Source organism: Myodes glareolus, chromosome 5 (genome assembly GCF_982192425.1).
Source record: "Myodes glareolus chromosome 5, mMyoGla1.1, whole genome shotgun sequence".
NCBI classification, from domain to species: Eukaryota; Metazoa; Chordata; class Mammalia; order Rodentia; family Cricetidae; genus Myodes; species Myodes glareolus.
The window spans coordinates 2,934,712-2,953,690 of NC_142030.1; the positions used below are offsets into that span (position 1 = coordinate 2,934,712).

An 18,979-nucleotide genomic window follows, 5' to 3' on the forward strand; every position below is an offset into this window, starting at 1 on the left:
GGAGGACCTGCAGGTGCAAGCAGAGGACAGGGAAATGTGCTTTCCCGGGCACACGTGACTGGCTTGGGTTCCTCGGGAGGCCCAGGAGGAGGTCTGCAGGGTCGGTGGGCTGGGAGGCCTTTTCCTACCCTGCCAATGAGGTCCTGAGTACAACATGGAGCTGGTTCATGTAGGGAGCTAACTGGGTATTGCTGGTTCTAGATCAGAAAGGCCAGTCTGTAGCTGAGACCCAGCCACGTTTAAAGCCCAGCAATGCAAGTCTTGACAAGATTGTTTGGGGCATGGGAGGGGGTGGTAGTAAAATGAGACCTAGTTTGGGTTCTGCTGGAAACAGAGCCCAGACCAGGCTTAGGGATTTAACCTTCCTCCCAAATCTTTAGTTTCGTAAGCCCAGTCACAGGAGTGGATCATGGTCCTTCCAGCTGTATTGTAACACCTGTTGAGCTGTGGGTGGGATCTTATTTTGGCTGGGCTGGAATTACAGGGGAGTCAGAGGACAAAGAGAGGAATTGCAAGTCAAGCAGGGACAGGTGTGGAGAGTATGCCAACTCACCGAGGCTCAGAGACCTCCCTCAGGGGCCACTCTTCTATGGCGCTCAGATTTCCTGCTCCCTGGAGCAGATGGGATAGGAAGATTACTACCATGGAAGGCTGGTGAAGACCTAGGAGCGCATTTGACTTTACCGTTTCCTAAGTAACAAGGTTCAGTTCAGAACTTGTTCTAGGGGCAGATTCGAGTAGACCCCCACGCCAGCCCATAATCCAGGGCAACAGGTGGCCAGTGCAAGTGGCCCTGCTTAACTCCACAGTGGAGACTCCCTCCTCCCGGAGGAAGGGCGAGAGCAAATGTGGGCCAGAGGGAGTCTCCTGGGCAGAGCTTTCTGGAAGATGCATCTTTGGGGAAGGGTGTGAGCAGGAAAGATAAGTAGGGCTGGTGCCAGAAGGCTGGATTGGGCCGTGGGGCAGGGGGGTCATATGCAGAAGTAAATGCCTGTCACAGCCCAGTGGGTGGGGTACAAAGCCCCTTTCAATTGCAGCTGGAAATAGGTGTTTACAAGCGATCTCGGGGTTTGGACCTTATTCAGAAGCTGTCAGGAATTATCAAAACGTTCAGAACAAGAAAATCACACAGAGCTGGAAAGCCAGCCATAGGTTGGGAAATGAAGGCACGCTTCTGATCCCTGTGTCTTGGCACACTCACCACCCTATTAGCAGGAAGCTGTGGCCACTGCCCAGCTCAGGACAGCACCTGAGATGCCCAGGCCCTTGGTGCTCTGTGAATCCCTCTTTCAAGCAGATGGTTCCTCTGGGTAGCAAGAAGACAACACTCATGAGAAATGATATTTTACTCTGAGAGTTAAAGAAACTAGTGATTGACCCAAATGCTTAGACCCCATTCCAAAAACTACCAAGACAAAGGTGCAGCTTACAGAAGAACACTGTTTGAAAGAAGAGAAATTGTCTGTTCTGGACTCGAGGCCCTTAGAGAGGATTGGGAGGGGCAGAGAAAGGGGAGGAATACGGGAAGAGAAAGGAGAGGAACAGAAAGTGAACCGGGGTGGGGTTATGGATTACATTGTGTGACCCTAAACATATTTCCAAGGCCTAAATCTGTGTCCTATGCTTGTGATCTATGTATATAAGAGGTCCCTGCAAATGTAACCCCTCCAAAGATCTCAGGATGGACCCTTCTTGGGTTCAGAGTAGGCCTGCTTCCAAAGACTGTTGTTCTTATAGGAAAAAAGAGAGGGAGATTGTCCACACTGACAAGGGGATGAAGGACATCTGAATATTGACAGAGACCACAGCCAGACCGCCACAAGTCAGCCATAGGCAGTAGCCACCAAAGGCTGGTAGGGCCTTCCCCTATAGACCCGGAAGAAGTGTGGCCTCACAGATATTTAGATTCCAGACCTATGGACTCCAGAGCTCTGAGATTAAAAGTCCTTGCTGTTTGAAGCCGGCAGGCTGTGACCATGTGCTGTCGCAAGCACAGGGCACTGGTACCTTAGGGGATTCCTGTGGGACTGGATGTTAGGGCCAAGAGCATCACTTCCTAGACTCTTCCCTTGACCGCTCCCTGTGAAGCTTTACTCCCTAGGGAATGCAGGGTGCACACAAACACTAGAAGAACTATGCAAGGCAACTGGAAACTAAGGGAGTAACTGTGACTCAGGTCCAGATGCCACTGCCAGCCCAGAACCAGGCTGCCCATGGGCTGCCCTTGGTCACAGTGAAAGGGAAGCAATGTCCTGTCATGAACACTTTGTCTGAGCTCGGAGCTCATGTGTTCAGATGCATGGCTCCCACCCTATCAGCAGCGAGGTACACATGGCTCCCACCCTATCAGTAGTGAGGCACGCATGGCTCCCACCCTATCAGCAGCGAGGTATACATGGCTCCCACCCTATCAGTAGTGAGGCACACGTAGCTCCCACCCTATCAGCAGCGAGGCACGCATGGCTCCCACTCTATCAGCAGCGAGGCACGCATGGCTCCCACCCTATCAGCAGCGAGGCACGCATGGCTCCCACCCTATCAGCAGTGAGGCACACAAGGCTACTACCCTATCAGTAGTGAGGCATGTATTGTCACCTCAGTTAATGCCTCAGGATTTTAAGTGTCCCATGGCTGTAGGCATGAGTTATTTTTAAATCTCTTGAAGGATCCCTGGATTAAGAGACCCTGGCCCTCAAGGGCCTCATATACTCATTTTCTATTCTTCTCAACACCCTCTCTTGCCCAGTCCATTTTAAATATTAAGGATTTTTTTTTTCCACAAAACCCAATAGTCTTTGACGGGAACATTTAGTTTCCATGAAGCACACATTCACAAATTGCTAACCACTGCATGGTGCTTTGCCAATCTTTACCTCTCCCCCAAAGAAGGAACAAAGCCTCCCTGGTCAAGCAGAGCTGATTTCACAACACAAATGATTAGCAGGGGTAGGAGACACTTGGGGAACTGGCAGAGAACAGGTGCTGGATGTGTTCTCGACTCTCTTCTCCCTAGTGCAGCCTCTAGGATAAGCCATTTAGGGAAACACACAGACACTCAGATACACCCACCACCAGCACCAGCACAGCCAGCACCACAGCCGCCACCACTGCCCACGGAGAGGTCAGTGCACCTGGGTAGCAAGCAATCTTCAAGCCATGGATATTTAGGGTGTATACACATGCAGGTGCAGACACTGCTGCAGAGGGAGGCAGCAGTGACCAGAGCCCATGCAGTGGCAGCAGGGATGCTGCTTAGACCCTACCATACTGTGACCCCTGTGCACCAAGAATACTCTTCTGCAGTGACAGGGAGGGCAGGAAGAAGCCCAGAATGCATGGGACAGAAGACAGCTCTGTCGGCAGGGTCTCTGGGGTGGTGGAAATGATTGTTGATGGACTCCAGGGAGCTCTGCTGCCCATGGCCGCAGATAATTGGGCCCCGCCTCCAGCACTCGTCAACAGGCTTAGAGCTGAACACATTCCTGTTCAGGTTCCAACCTGAGCGAAATGTCAGAGAGGAATTAGGAAGTGCTTAACACAAAGCCCGGGATGAAGATGCTGGCCGTGCTCCAGCGGCCTCCGCCTGTGGTTCAGCAGCCAAACCAAACTGCTCCGCTGCTGTGCTCATCTAGCCAGGAGGGGGAGGATCGGGAAAACCTGGATTTGGCATACAAGTCCTTCTTCTAGCCCAGCTCACACTCTGGGGTTTGCAAAGGCGTCTGACTCCCTGGGCAAGGAGTTAGGCTGTGCCAAACAGGCACAGCTTCCTCTCCCCCAAAAACAATATGTGCAAACCCACTCACATCCCCAAACCTCCAGGCATAGGCATCTCTGCTTTTATTTCTCAAGCCTCCCCTGTTCCCCAAGACAGGTTTGTCCCAGGCTCCACCATTTCTGAAGGAAATGTTCAGAGTACTCCCTCCTGCCAATTGAATCAAACCAAGGAGCGGCACCCAGCACACTGGCTGAGCTGCACACCATTGTTACACAGCTTCTTTCATGAGCTCAAGTTCAGGTAAGTTCCTCCAACTGCTGGAATTAGGACCTCAGGGAAGGAAAGGGCTGCCAGTGCACTGCATGGTACCTGTGAGCTGCGGGCCAGAGCGCTTCTCTCTGTCGAGAGTTCCAACATCCTGTTTCCCGTGTTCTCTCTCGACACACTGTCCTCCCACCTCCACCATCTGCCATGGGGTTTGTCTCAAGCCTGCAGAAGCCTCTCTTCCCACTTATGGTGAGGCAAACTCACCACTTCACCCAGATGGTCCCAGAGGGCTCCTAGAGTGCAATACCATACATCACCAATAGGAGGTATCAGGTGTGGGCTGTGGCGGGCAGGATTTTAGATCCTATAATAACATGACCAAGTGACTTCTTTTAAAACTCTACACTCCATAGACCAGAAGTTATCACCCTGTCTGGTTTAGGCAATTTCAAGAAGTGCACTGGGAAATACAGTTATGCACAGAAGCTGCCTGCAACTAGATCCCCAAGGACTAAGGCACAATCCTCAGCAGGCTGCCTGAAGCAAGGGGCTTTTTAAACCTTAAACCCGTCATGGAAAATAGGCTGGCTCTCATTACTATGCACAGCCCAGAAACAGTTATGCGGATGAAAAGGCCTGGGAAGCCAAAGGTTTGGGAGCTGCTGGGTTGCTACAATATTGCCATGTGCTGCAGGAACTGGAGAGGAGGCCACCTTCTCACTCGGCCCCCTGGCAGAATCATTTCTCCATCCATACTGACACTTGTTCTACAAGGGTGAAAGATAGCCCCAAAGGATGTCCTGCCCTAAAAGCCTGAGCAGCTCCCATGGGATCTTCAGGCAACTTCTCCTTAGGCAAAAGCAGATAGGGAAAGACCTAGAAATGCATCTGAGGTTTGGGGGCAAATGTGAAACTGACCAGAGGTTTCTCTCTGCTGACTTTCTTGTTGAGTTCTTAGTGCTTAGCAAATCAATCTTATTGCTCTCACTCAGCACATCTGGACAAATACATGATCATTAGCTATTGTTGCTCAAGCAGCTACCTAACAAGGAGGCAGCCTCCGTGAAGCTCAGGCATACCTGGAAGGGTGCAGGGTTTTCTCTGGTGGTAAACTGACGCCTCTCACCAATGCCCACTGAGAGCTTTTCCCAACTCCTCCTCTGGTTCACTGTCATCACGCTCCTTGTTTAAAGCCTTCATCCCAATCCTGGCTAGACTCTGGCCTTGACTCGTGTCTTCAGGGCCCTGCTAAGCTGTGAATGTCCACTTAGGCTGGCATTTGGCTGTAAGTTGTCAATCATCTGGTCTCTCATGATGGACAGAAGCAAACTGCAGCCCTGAGTATTCCTGCCACAGAAGGTTTCTGTGTCCCCCTACCCCATCTCCACATCAGCAGAACTGAGCCACAAGCCAAGGAGAAGCTGGTTAGAATCACCCAGCCTCATTATGCTCCATAGCTCTCCAATGTGAATGCAGCCTCATCCCCAGATCCCATCTCCAAGCAGGTAGCAAACTGTCTAACACCAACGTCATTGAGCAAACACTGGCAAGTCTGTTGCATGTGCCCAGATGCTGTCCAGGGACCTGCTGCTTATGCAGAACCTCTCAGCGGGTAACAGGCATGGATGCAGCAGCTTCCTCGCAGCAATGAAGGCCAGCACTGCTGATCAGAGACCCACAGTTACCACCTGCAAGATGACCACCACAAACCTAAGAGCACAGTCTTGGTCATTGCCTGATCTGTTCAGATTTGAACTCCAGCTTCTCAGCTTAGGGCACGTTATTTAACCTGTGGGGCTTCTGTATCCTCAGCACCTAAGTGAGATAACAATACATACGAAGAAAGACTTTAGTGCACGCTTGGCAAAGCAGATTATTATTTGTTGCTGGCTGAGATCCTCGATACCCAGGGCCTCCTGGGAAGGAAAGAGTGGGGATATTGTAGGGCTGTAGGAGCAGAACTCCAGAGAGAGAAAGAAGGAAGGTTTCTCTGCAGATGCCATCTGGCAGGCAAGGCTTTAAATACCTGTAGCAACAAGAGGGAGACATGGCATTGATCAGCGGAAGTCTGTTTTCTTGTTGGAAATTTGAATGTTTACTCATTCAGTTCTTACTGAATTAAGTCAGCTGGGCAGGACAGAGAAACGGGTCAAGCAGACACAGCCTGGCCCATGTGGAACTTGTAGACAGCAAGGGAGACATTCAGTAAGTGGTTAATTAGAAGTATAATGAGAGTCACAAAGAGGTGAGTGGTGCTCACTGGATCAGAACACAACAGGCTTCCCCTAGGACTGAGACTGAAGAGAAGCTATGTGGAGTGAGGGTCCCAGAATGGATCGGAAATTTCACTCTAGAGATCTGCACAAAGTACAGGGCTGTTTGCGACATCAGCGACAAAGCCAACCAAGTTTACAGTGAGAAGATCCAAACCAGAGCAGGTACGCGAAACAGTGTTGGAGATATGGTGTACACAGACACACAAAAGACATGGGGCACGTGACTCCTGTGTGTTCAGCGTCCCTTTGGAGAAGATGAGCTGCATGGGTAAAGAGATTCATCCGATCTCTTCGAAGGCAGATGTTATCACAAAAGTTGCAGGGCAGCCTGGGTCCACATCCTGATGCTCCACTTTCTAGGAGGTGCTAGAATAAAATCAGTGAGTAGCCAGAAAATGTAGAGGAGCAGTTCAAACTCAAAGAGAGAAATATAAGTGTGGATAGGGCACTTATGTACAAACAGGAAGTACACATAGATGTGTCAGAAACATGTGCCTTGGCTAACAGACTAGAAAAAGGAACTTAGAAACAATGCTTCAAAACTGGTTAGAAAACATTAACAGCCTCCTAAAGTTAACACCCATGGTCCAGCTAAAGGCAGACAGCTCTGTGGAGCACTGACTATCTGTCTGCGCCTCAGAAATGAAAGCACTCAGGGAAACTGTAGCAGGAGGGAGAGGGCTGAGTGTGGGATGTTACCAAGGACTCTGTGTGTGTGTGTGTGTGTGTGTGTCAGAGAGAGGGGGGTTGTGTATGCACAAGTGTGTGTGTGTGTGTGTGAGAGAGAGAGAGAGAGAGAGAGAGAGACAGAGAGAATGTGTGTGAGAGAGGGTATGTGTGCATGCACGAGTATGTGTGTGTATGTGTGTGTATGTAAGAGAGAAAGTATGTATACGTGTGTGTGAAAGAGGGTGTGTGTGCATGCATGTGTGTGTGTGAGAGAGAGAGAGAGACAGAGAGAGAGAGACAGAGAGAGAGAGAGAATGTGTGTGAGAGGGTATGTGTGCATGCACGAGTATGTGTGTGTATGCACATGTGTGTATGTGTGTGTATGTGAGAGAGAAAGTATGTATACGTGTGTGTGAGAGGGTGTGTGTGTGCATGCATGTATGTGTGTGTGAGAGAGAGAGAGGAAGTGTGTGTGTGTGTGAGGGTGTGTGTGCATGCATGTGTGTGTGTAGTAGTAGTAGTACAATAGTAGTAATAGGAGGAGGGGGGATGTTTCCAGCCTGGAACATCTTTCTGCTTCATCGGTGGCGAGACTCTCCTCTCAGACTCAGCCCCCATCCATCCTCTACAGAGCTTCTGCATCCATGAATGCAAATGTCTCTCTTGGTGATAAAGTTCCCAATCTGGGACCCATTGCACGCCTGAGCAAACATGATAAAGACATGCTGCTCCCCACAGAGTACATGGGCCTGGGTTTTCCCAATACTAGGTCAGAACTTTTCCAGCCTGTGGCAAACACAGCATCAACCACCACACCCCAGATGCCCCTCCCCCATGCAGTTTGGGTTGGAAGAAACTCTACCCATGACTATGACATTCGCACATTTTAAAGATATAACCAAAGATTTATTTTCTTCAAAACATTTCACTGTATATTTTATTGTACAATATTATGCTAGTTAAGGATACTTTCATGTAAGTATATATTGCATATTGAACATATTATCTCATGCCCTCTTCCGTGTCCCCTCTACTGTTAGTACCCTGGACAGTTCTTCTTCCACTCTCAGGTCATGTGTACATGTATGATTTTATGTACTTATAAAAAATCTAGAAACTGCTTTTGAGAGAAAAAAATTTGTTTGAGACTGACTTAAGAAGGACAACATTTTTAACAAGCACCCTATACTGTCCCCAACTGATTGTTCTGTTGTAGAAGGAGAGGGCTGCGTCCCACCGCCCAGCTAGCTTAGCCCCTGAAATAATCACACAAAAACTGTATTCATTAAATTACTGCCTGGCCCATTAGCTCTAGCCTCTTATTGGCTAACTCTTACATCTTGATTAACCCATTTCTAACAATCTGTGTAGAACCACGTGACTGTAGCTTACTGGCAAGATTCTAACCTACGTCCATCCATCTAGATTCATAACGTCTTGGGGCCTCTCTCACCAAGCCGGGCCCTGCCCAGTAGCCTCCTCGCTCAGGGCCTGTTTGCCTCAGGCCCACCTCGGTTCCCCCAGGTCCTGCTGAGGTGTGGGAGAATTGTCTGTATTCTGTCAATCATATTTTAAATATACACTGATTGGCCAGGCAGGAAGTATAGGCAGGTCAACCAGACAGGAAGTAGAAGCGGGGCAATGAGAACAGGAGATTGCTGGAAAGGAGGAAGCCCATTCTTCCCCATTCCTGCCAATACCTCAACTACTGACAAAAATACATAGTATCTGGAAATGGATAAGCAGGACTGTCAAATCGTTCCAAGACAGGATAAGACAGTTTTGAAAAATTTCTTGCCTTTGAAAACAATCTGTCGGTTATTGTAGGCCTTAGCCAAAGTTGGTTGCTTCACGCTGCAAACATGACTTTGGGTGATTGCCCAGGTAGCCAGTTGTCTCTGTGATTTGTTGCATGTCTTGGAAGTTGTTTGATTGCACTTCCTAATTATTCAGGTAACATTATTTCCCTTCTCAGATCTTCGATGGGGTTAAAGACTAGATAAATGTAGTTACTTTCCTCTCATGACTTGACCAAGTTATTTATTATACAAGACTTAGTTAGAAGAGGATATTTGTTCTTATTGTACATAATTTCATAGTAGGTTTAGAACTCTCTTACTTAAACAAAATGGGGAGCCATTGAGATACCAGCCCACTGGGGCATGGTCTCTTTCTCTTTAAAAAGCAGTGGCAGCCCTCTGCTCTCTCTCTCTTGCTCCAGTGACTAGACTCCTTTCCTGGATGTCGTGTAGGACGGTGTTCTATAAGTTTTTTCCCTCAAATAAATAACCCTTTGAATCCAAACTGGTGTGGGATTATTTTGCACTTTATTGTTCTGAGCACCAATGGCTTCCATTCCTACAGATGATGGAAGGAATGTGACAGGGCTGTGTGAGGGATGTGCCTAGCTCCTCCTCATCCCATTCTGTGGTACCCACTGTGGGAGACAGTATGAATCCACAGACAAGTACTGGCCACACTTGTTCAGTGTTCACCAGCCTCTACCTCTCACTGTGGGAGGCAGTATGAACCCATGGACGAGGACTAGCCATGCTTGTTCAATGCTCACCAGTCTGGCTTCCCATTGTGGGAGGCAGTATGAACCCACAGACGAGGACTAGCCATGTTTGTTCAATGCTCACCAGTCTCTGCCTCCCATTGTGGGAGACAGTATGAACCCACAGATGAGGACTAGCCATGTTTGTTCAATGCGCACCAGCCCCTATCTCCGGCTAGCAAGCGGCAGAGCTTAGCCGTGAGGTGACATTTCCTAAATTCACACTCAGCCCGGAACATCACTGTTTTCTGAGAAGTAGCAGATCCAACCCGACCACTGCACTGTGCAAAGCTAACAGTGACATGAAGAAGAGTGACCCCTTAGTTGTTCCCAGGACTCTGGGGGACTCTCCTCACATTTGCTGGGGTCCAAGCAAGAGCAGGACCCGTGAAAGACTGCACAGGTCCGCAGCACCAACTCCCGGTCCTGCTGAGGAGGCGGGAGGCGGCTTTTGATTTATATTCTGTTGTTTCACAAAGATTACAGTGGTGTCAGTCACGTCCCCCAGCCCCTTTCGCCACCTCTAATTCTGGCACCATGATTTTATTATCCCTCTGGCTTGACAGTCTAATAGATGATTTTAATTTCACAGAAGCCTTTGCTATGGCGGGATGACAAGGAAAGTATTGGCTATGCAAAGATCACTTAAAAACTCAGGCTGTGACACACCAGCACTCAACAGAAAAATGTGTGCTACTCCTAAGCACCTGGCTTTATAGTCTTTCTTCTTAGTTTACCAACATTCCACAAGAAGAAGGAAGAACACAGAGGACTTCCCAACACCACCTATGAGTAGAGCTCTCTACAAACCTCTTAGGTTCTGAGCTCTTCTTTTGCAGAAGAAAATATTCTTTGGTTAAAGTGGGAGAAGTGCACACATGGCATTCAAGATCGTTCACCATGGCAACCTCTGCTTTAGAAAGCCCCTATTTTGAAAGCACTGGTGACTGGAGTATCAGCTCCCTCCAAAATATACCAAGTTGAGCCTTAATTAAGATTTTAAAAAATCCCTCCTGGAATAAATTACCATAAGCAAACAATGCAAAAATATTCGCATACACAACAATACTGGCTTTGAAAAGAAAGCCCTACACTCTGAGGATGAGAAGCGCCCATCCAATTACCTGCATGCCAATTATCCCTGGCACTGGCTGCTGGTAATTACCTAATTGCTTATATGCTAGCATCCTTGAGTTGTGGTACATTTGATCTACTCTCATAATGATCGATCCCTGAGCCCCGCGAGGTGACACCTCTTCTCCACTCACAGGAAAGTGGAGCCCACACAAATCATTAACCAAAGAAACAGATCTGCTCCTAACGCAAGGGGAACCAAGCATGACTTCAACTCTTCAAGCCTGGAAGTGGGGGTAGGGGGTGGGCAGCAGGGCAGCAAAAGGGACTAATGTGGACAGGAACTTCCCACAGGGATGGGTTACTTTGACTGTGTTGGTTTTGAGACAGGGTCTCACTAAATTGCCCAGGCTGGCTTCAAACTCAAGTCTCTCTTTCAGTTTGCCCTTGAATTTGCAATCCTCCTGCCTCTACCTTTCAAGTGCTGGAATTCTAAGCATATGACATCATGCCCAGCTTTGCTCTGCCATGTTACACTTTGTTTAAAATGCACTAAACTGGCAATAGAATTAACCCAGAGAACCATTGTTGGCTCCTTTTAGTTACTGTTGTTTAGTTTGAGACAAGGTCTCCCACTATAGCCTAAGTTGGTCTAGAACTTGCCATGCACCCCAGGATAGCCTTGAACCATCAGCAATCCCCCTGCCTTAGCTTCCTTCCCAAGTGCTAGAACTACAGATGTGAGCCACTACGCCCTAGATATTAGCTTATTTTTATAAATGAAGGAGCAAGGGCTTAGTTGTCCAAGAGTCCAGCTAGTCAGCAACAGCTCCGCATTCAAGTAGGAGCTTAGCCCCAAAGCAGCTCCTTTCTAGGGGTCAGTCAGCCTGCTCCCCAGCACATGGGCTAGACCAGAAGTCTCTGTGTGCACTTCTGGTGCCCCACTGCTAGTCTGGGGTCTGGTAGGCTTCACTGATTCTGAATTCATTGCTGTAAGCAAAAGTCACTGGAGATGCTTAGGAGACAGCCAGACTATCTCCCAAGCAAACAAACCCAAAGAAAGCTAAAGAATATCACAGTGGGAAAGGTTGAGTACCACTCCCCTGGGCTGGACCACCAAGGGGCACCCCACCATTAGCCACAGGTGTACGGCCAGGTTCAGATTCTGTCAGTAAATATCTGGGTGACCTTGGAAAAGGGATTCTCTTCTACACAGCCTCCTGGTTTACTCCCTTGAGAAAAGGCAACACCCTGGTAATGCCATATGCTTCTCTCCGGATTTCAGAGCTGACATAAATCACCACTGGGGCACCCTCCTCCTGGGGTTGGTGCTATCTTACTTGCGCCTGCAGGAGGATGCTTGCAGAGCCAGCAAGCGAGTTAGCCAGGCTTTGGCATGATGGTTCCACTCTCTTCCCTTCATGACTCTCCCTAGGCTGCTTCACTCAAAAGAAACTAGACTCTCCTGGCTCCCTGGTGATAGACCTGCAGTCTCCACAACCTCGGCTGCTATAGTGAGTTCTGCAGAGCAGAAATTCTGAGCATGGGCAGAAGGTCCCCTCTGTGAAAAGGCACAAGGTTATAATGCGTGGGATATTACCGAAGAGGAAACAGTAAAGATGAACTTCACCGAGCCCCTCCTGTGCCCTGGGCTGTGTCTGTAAGCACCCAGCAGCAGCTCCCACTTCATTTTCTCCAGATGAGGAGGCCTTCTTACTTGAGAAGAATTGGAGAAGAATTAAGCAGGAGAGGCAGGATCTAAACCAATGGCATTTGTTTTGAAACTCACAGCAAGAAAGACAGAAGGTCCCATGCTGTCTCTGAGCCTGGCTCTGAATTTACCTTACATGGCTTTGTAGGACAGGATGACATGACCAGTCCCTTCCTGGGCTGGACTCTAAAACAGTGCTGACACCCGGGGAATGCTGATCCAGCTGGGCATAGGGGTAAAGGTCTAAATCTTGGAATATAGAGGCCAGAGGAAGCCAGGACGCTTCAAGATGTTTCTGGTCCAGGAACCATTTGGGTTCTAATTCTTTCATTTCCAGCCAACACTCTGGCATTTCTGTAAAATGTCCTATCTATGATATAAGGATGGTGGGAACAAGGGAGAGAGATGGGCTGGCTACTGAGGCACATTCTGGCTCAGAGTTTTTGCTGTGTGTTGGAGGAAGGCTTTGGGATGAGACAACTCCCCAGACAGATGCTGAGATGGCACAGTGTCCCCAGAACTCTTAGCAAATAATTCACTTGGCTTTTGCCAAGCTAGAAACAGCCACAAGAATAACTTTACTTCATCATGAGAAAAAATAAAGTGAGGAGAATAATTCATGCATGTTGTGTTCTCATTGTCGATGCCCTATGCAACCATGAATTAATTCGCAGAAGGACACAATGGGAGATGACAATGGTCGCGCCAAAATGACGAGTCTCTTTTTCCAAGAAAAGAATGGCTCTTTACATAAAGCTGTCACTGAAATTCCTTTGGCTCAATACCAGACTTAGAGGGGCTTGGGATGGGAGGAAAGTTCAGAGGCCAAGCAGCTTGACTCTTCATGAAATGCTTGAGTTCTTCCCATGATGCTCCTCAGTGGGGAATTAAGAGACCCCTAAATACCCTAAGGCTATACAAAAAAACACCATCTCTTCTCTGGGGATCTGACGCTTACAAGGATGTTTCTAGACTGTCTACAGCTTTGGTTCCTCCTCTTCTCCAGAGCTGTCAATCATTCTATATGTATAAAAATAATCTGACCACTGAGACAGCACTGGTTTTGGCTGTTATTTTTAAGACAGATTTATTTGATCTATAATTACTCCGAAATGATTACTCCTCCAAATAACTCAAATCTCATATTTTCTACCCATATCACACAGCAACACTGAAAGCTGATTATAATCAACTGGCTTTCACAGAAAGGAGGAATAAACCAAAAAATAGATTTTAGGAGAATCCACTTGGCTAAAAGTGTCTCCGTCAAGCATCCATGTTCTCAGCCAGCAGACAAGTGAGGGACACGTCTCCAGTAGTGCCTAGCCCACCCTGGAGGAAGAGTGGGCAGGCTTCGAACCAAGAAGTCTTCTCTCCACCACCTCATATTGCATGATGGGGAAGGAGAGGCCCAGAGGCCCAGCTCTTTCCCCTTGTCATTAAATGCTGCGTGAGTTGCAGACGCTCTGTACTCAGTTATACACAGATGCTCCGGGGCTCCCAGGGCTCTGAGCAGGATGCTCACGGCAATGGCACCTATGGAACTAGAACAGAATAATGTCTACTCTACTGTGTATACCTGCTGTGTATATAGCCCAGGATGCTCACGGCAATGCCACCTGTGGGACTGGGGCAGGAAGACACCTACTGTGTATACCTACTGGGTATATAGCTCAGGATACTCAAGGCAAAGCCACCTGGGGCAGAAAGACGCCTACTGTGTATACCTACTGTGTATATAGCCCCAGATGCTCGAGGCAATGGCACCTGAGGGACTGGGGCAGGAAGACACCTACCGTGCATATATCCAAAGGTGGGCCTTAGCAAAACTTGCACAAGGGGACTTTCTCTAGATTCTGCTCAGAGGCCCACCTAGTGGACTATTGGCCCCTCCCCTTAGGCCAGCATATCTGCTACACTTGACTCCCTGGACATGGCTTCTCTGACTCCTCCTTGGCTTCTCCCTCCTTCATTCTTGCTACACTTGGGGAGAGATCATGATCACTGACTGTATTAGCTGCCATTATTTTGCCCATACAGTGCTTCTGTTGGTTTAGACACCTGAAGGGAGGGAGTCTTTGGGTTTCTTTATCTAGTCCAGTTCATCTGGCATCAAGAGAGACCCAACGAAGCAATGAATCTTTCAGAGTCTGGCGGCTAGCAGGAGTTTGTCATACACAGGAGGGAGATGTCCAGGCACAGGCATTATACTTGAAGAAGCCCCTTGACATTCTCAGAGTGGCAGTTCAGACTACAGGGGTGGGTGTAGGGAGGAGGGGTTGTGAGCAGAGTTCAGGGATTAGGTTTGTGTCTCATGTATACAAGCAGGTGAGCTGTGCTGAGGTGTGCAGGTGTGAAGGAGGCTATAGGGTGGGGCACACGTGGGCAGGAGAGGCCCCAAGAAGAGCTTTGTGCCCTTAAAGCTCTATGAGAGTACCCGAGAATTCCACAAGACCCTGAGAGCCCCCCCCCCACAGCGTCCCGAGAACTCCAGCTTGGCCCTGACAATTCTGCTAGGATCACAAGAAAGGAAATAAAACATGAATTCACACTGGAAAGCTGAGGCAAGAACAACAGAGCTCGAAGACCAGCCTGAGGTATGGCAGAGGGAAAAGATCAATGTTGGTCATGAGAAAGTTCAGCATAAACCAGACCTGTAACTAGAGCCAGGGTCCAGGACTGTGAGGGACTGGCCAGTGCGGTGGATATGACATCACTATGGGAAACATCTTATGAAAACCATTCTGAGTGATGACCCCTCTTGGTCAGGAGTGACCATGTTAGTGTTTACCAAAGGTGACAGATGATGTACAAGAAAGTCAGTCACGAAGGTGGGTATGGTCTTGGGAGGCTAAGGCAGGGGTATTGACAGTTTGAAGGCTGAATGGCGAGATCTTGTCTTAAAAAGAAGAAAAAAAAGTGTATCGTGAGAAGATATTGTGAGAAGGCAAGGAGGATAGATAGATAGATAGATAGATAGATAGATAGATAGATAGATAGACAGACAGACAGACAGACAGACAGATACATACATAGATACATAGATAGATACATAGATAGACAGACAGACAGAGAGATAGAAATGGGGGAAGGGAGGGAGAAAGAGAGGGGGGTGCAAAACTCAGTTGACCTGATGTGAGAGAAACGGCTTTAGGAAAGGCATTTTCTTCTCTTAAAACCACTCATTTCTTAAGGAGATGGCTGGAGACGAAACTCCCTCCAGACAACCAAATTCCGTGGCTTTCTTTGCCAAACTCAGCTAATACATTTTCATATCTTTCCCATAAAGTATCATTACCTGCCCACCAAGTAGTAGCTTTACCCCTACTCTGCAGGTCCCAGTCACTGGGGATGCAGTGGACAGTGGACACTAATCAGGTAGCTCCATGAGGCCCTTCTATTGATGAGAAGCCACATTTACCCATCTTTTCACAATACTGGAAGGTCCAGGTGCCGCAAGAAACTACCCAGCCCACAGACGGACACAGCAGGGCCCAAGGCTGATCCATCTTCCAGTCCAACAAGCTTGCTTTGCTCTTCTCTCTATGGTACAACAAAACTCGACAGAGCAAGCAGCAGACAGGGCTGGCTCAGAACACCCTTCTCCTGGTAAAGACACAGCAAAAGGATTTACCCCAGCCCCAGCAATTATCCAAAGTGCACAGGGAAAGTACAGAAGGAATCAAAGCTGCCAGCTCACCCTCTTCCGCAGATTGTAGGTGAGAATCAGGTTCCGGGAGAAGGAGTGGGAGAAGGCTGTGTAGAATTCTAGCACTTTCTGAAGGGCATCCCTCTTGATCACATGCAGGTCACAGTAGGTCAAGGCCCTGACATTAGCACAGGACTGCGCAAGCGTGGCTTCCTTCCAGAACACATCTCCAAACACGTCTCCTTTCCCTGAGGAGAGAGAGCTGTCATGAGCACAGGGTCAGTCAGGAGTGATCTGCAGTCACTGCAGGTAGGGCTCAGAGCAGGGGGGAAAAAACTCATAATTGGAACCCTAATAGCATGTAATTCAAGAGCCTTTTAGGTGGCACATAATTATGACAATGTTACCCTTTGGCAAGGATGATGCTGCTCAGCCTAGAAAGTCATCACCTAACCCATTATTCTTTACCAAAGCCCATTTTCTCCACAGTAGCACTCCTAACCTGCAATTCCTTTGTGGTTTGTTGTGCACCTTTGCTCACACAATCTGTGTGCCCTGTTCCCCTCAGAACACGATACTTTGTCTGTTGTGTAGCAATTTCTTCTGAACTGAAATGTTCTATCCTAGAGGGAAAGCTCCCTTAAGACTAGGGAAGTCTTAAACTCACAAGACCCAGGAAGTCCCTGAAACAGAGTAGATTCACGAGGCTCCTCCCTCCTCAGGGTTATGTAAGCAGTAAGGACTGTCAAGAAGAAGGGGCTCTTCAGCCTGTAAGCTGCCTGGAAGTGAAGCAGAACTCCCCAGGGAGGCCACTCTCATTAGCTGTCACCCCTTGTTGGGGTTGGCTTTGGTGGTATATGAGCTATACATGTTTATGTAAGTACTCTTCACTTATACTCATGTGATATCTGCAACAGATTCATGTAACACGATGGAATTTGGAGGGATCATTACTTTGGTCTGTCTTCAGTTCCTGCTCTTAGGTGAATAGGCATGTATTCGTGTTTCCCCAGAATGTCACACAACATAGTAGGAACATGGTTGGTACTGACAGGTAGAGAAGAAGTGAGGGCAGAAGCAGGCCATGGGCCTGCCTCTGTGTGTCTAACTGGGATGAACAGACATTCTACAGATGGGGAGTGTGTTTGTGGGTGGGCTTTCTCAGGAGCTGAAGAACAGGGGAGGCTGCATCTAGCTGAGACTACCTAGAAGCAGTCAAGTGTGGGGAATAGCCCTTCCCATACTTGTCCCTGCTTTAAAGGTTAATTTATATCATGAATCCTACCTCTCGCCCACACCTCCTGAAATGTGTTTTTTTACCCTTGCTAAATGCCTTCCCGGTGGTATACAAGGCAGGCAATCGCCATCTCCAGCATCTTCTGTCTCTGGTACCCCCCTACCAAGTAGACTCAGTGAATCAATACAGTACTGTAAAATGAACATGTATATCCCAGCTCTGTATGTTAAACACAAAGCCCAGTGTAATAGCAAGGCGAGAGGGAAGCGGGGGGGGGGGCCTTTGGGATAGAACTGATGTAGAGAAGGGTTGATGACTTACTCTCATGTCTGACCTCATGACACCTTCATAAAATGGCCCCAGAAAATTCTCTCAAGCTATTTCTTACTTTTGAAGCTACCATAAGAAGTGGGCAGTCTGCAGCTTGAGAAGATCCTTGTAAGAACCTGACCACGCTGAACTTCTGACCTTCCAAGACTATAAGAAAATCCTATTGCCTATATGCCAACACCATCCATGGCATTTTGTCAAGGCAGCCCCAAATAAGACAAGTACTAATAACCTTCATCACCATATGCTGATCCACCTCCTCCAACTCAGAGATAGTCTCTCCATCTTTCAGAACTATGAATGTTTTAGCCCATTTCTATTGCAAAGCTGAATTTATTCCTGGCATAGTCTCCAGCTATGTGGCTGGATTGTTCATCTTGCTTATAAGCTTTCAGGGCGGATAATCACAAACATGAATTCCCAGGGAGCCAGGGAGGAATGCACAGGAGGAAGGAGAGAAGAAATGGTTGGCCAGGCTCCCCAGACCCAGGCACCCTGATGCTCAACCGGCAGCAGTTTTCACAGGAAGCAGTGACAACCTGAAGCACTTGGGCTGATGAACATTTTCTCTAGTACCAAGTGTCTGTTTCAAGTCTAGAAGATACTCCACAGTCTTCTCTAAGCACCTCCAATATGTGAATCCATATTTCTCTTCCAAAACAAGCAAATCGTGCATGGCTTAGGGATGTTACTTCATGGTTCTCTTCGTGTCTGTTGTTCCAATATGATGATGGATTTAAAGATTCAGTGTAAACAGGACATTGGTGGGGTAAACTTCCAGTTAAGCCCAGGTAAACATGTATGCTGTTCAGATCCCCTTGCCAAGTTCTAATTTTCATTGTGATATGGGTGGTTAGGGCAGGGTAGAGCCAACAGGTAGCTTTGTGGGAAGCTACCTGGTTGCCCTGGAAACAGGCTCTCTCGATGATGCTCTCCAGCAACGCATTCTGGGAACTGACGTGTACCTATAGCCTATAGCCTTCCCACATTGTCTACCACAACTCATGTGCCCTTTGTGTCTATTTAATCTTGCTCTTCTGGTGAATATGCCTCCTCTGAAGAAACATCCGTTCCTTCTGACAGTGTGGTTACAGTTATAGCTCACTCGAGGAGGCGAATCAGGGCTAAACTTAAGTCATCTAATCAGCACGGCTTGGTAAAAATGACATTCTTGGATTTTGAGGCAAGGTCACAGGAAGCTAACAGCCCAGGTTTCTCAGAATATTCATTCCTGGAAGTCTCTATCTTGAAATACGACCAGTTTGGGGGAGACTGACCTACCCAAGAGGTCTTATGAGTGCTGTGGTCCCCTGTCCAGGTCTCATCTGATAGCCACAGTCTCAGCCCCAGTCGGGCCTTTGGGTGAGCACAGGCTTAGAAACCACCCATCTACAAACAGCTGAGATGTGGCCATAAGACAAGAATGAGTGTCTTAAACCAGGCCGTGTAGGAGTCGTGACCCAGAGGCAGACACATGAACGCACAGATCATGGA

The 18,979-nt window shown here is 48.1% G+C and overlaps 1 protein-coding gene across 3 annotated transcripts in view; it reads right to left on the reverse strand.

Moving 5' to 3' along the window:
• Kcnh1 (potassium voltage-gated channel subfamily H member 1) overlaps nucleotides 1-18,979 on the reverse strand; it is a 295,808-nt gene that overhangs the window by 52,368 nt on the left and 224,461 nt on the right. For all 3 annotated transcript variants that reach the window (XM_085687514.2, XM_085687513.2, XM_085687515.2), the window contains one exon: nucleotides 15,970-16,166. In XM_085687514.2, the coding sequence (XP_085543640.1) occupies nucleotides 15,970-16,166 (197 nt within the window). The remainder of the gene's footprint in view (nucleotides 1-15,969; nucleotides 16,167-18,979) is intronic.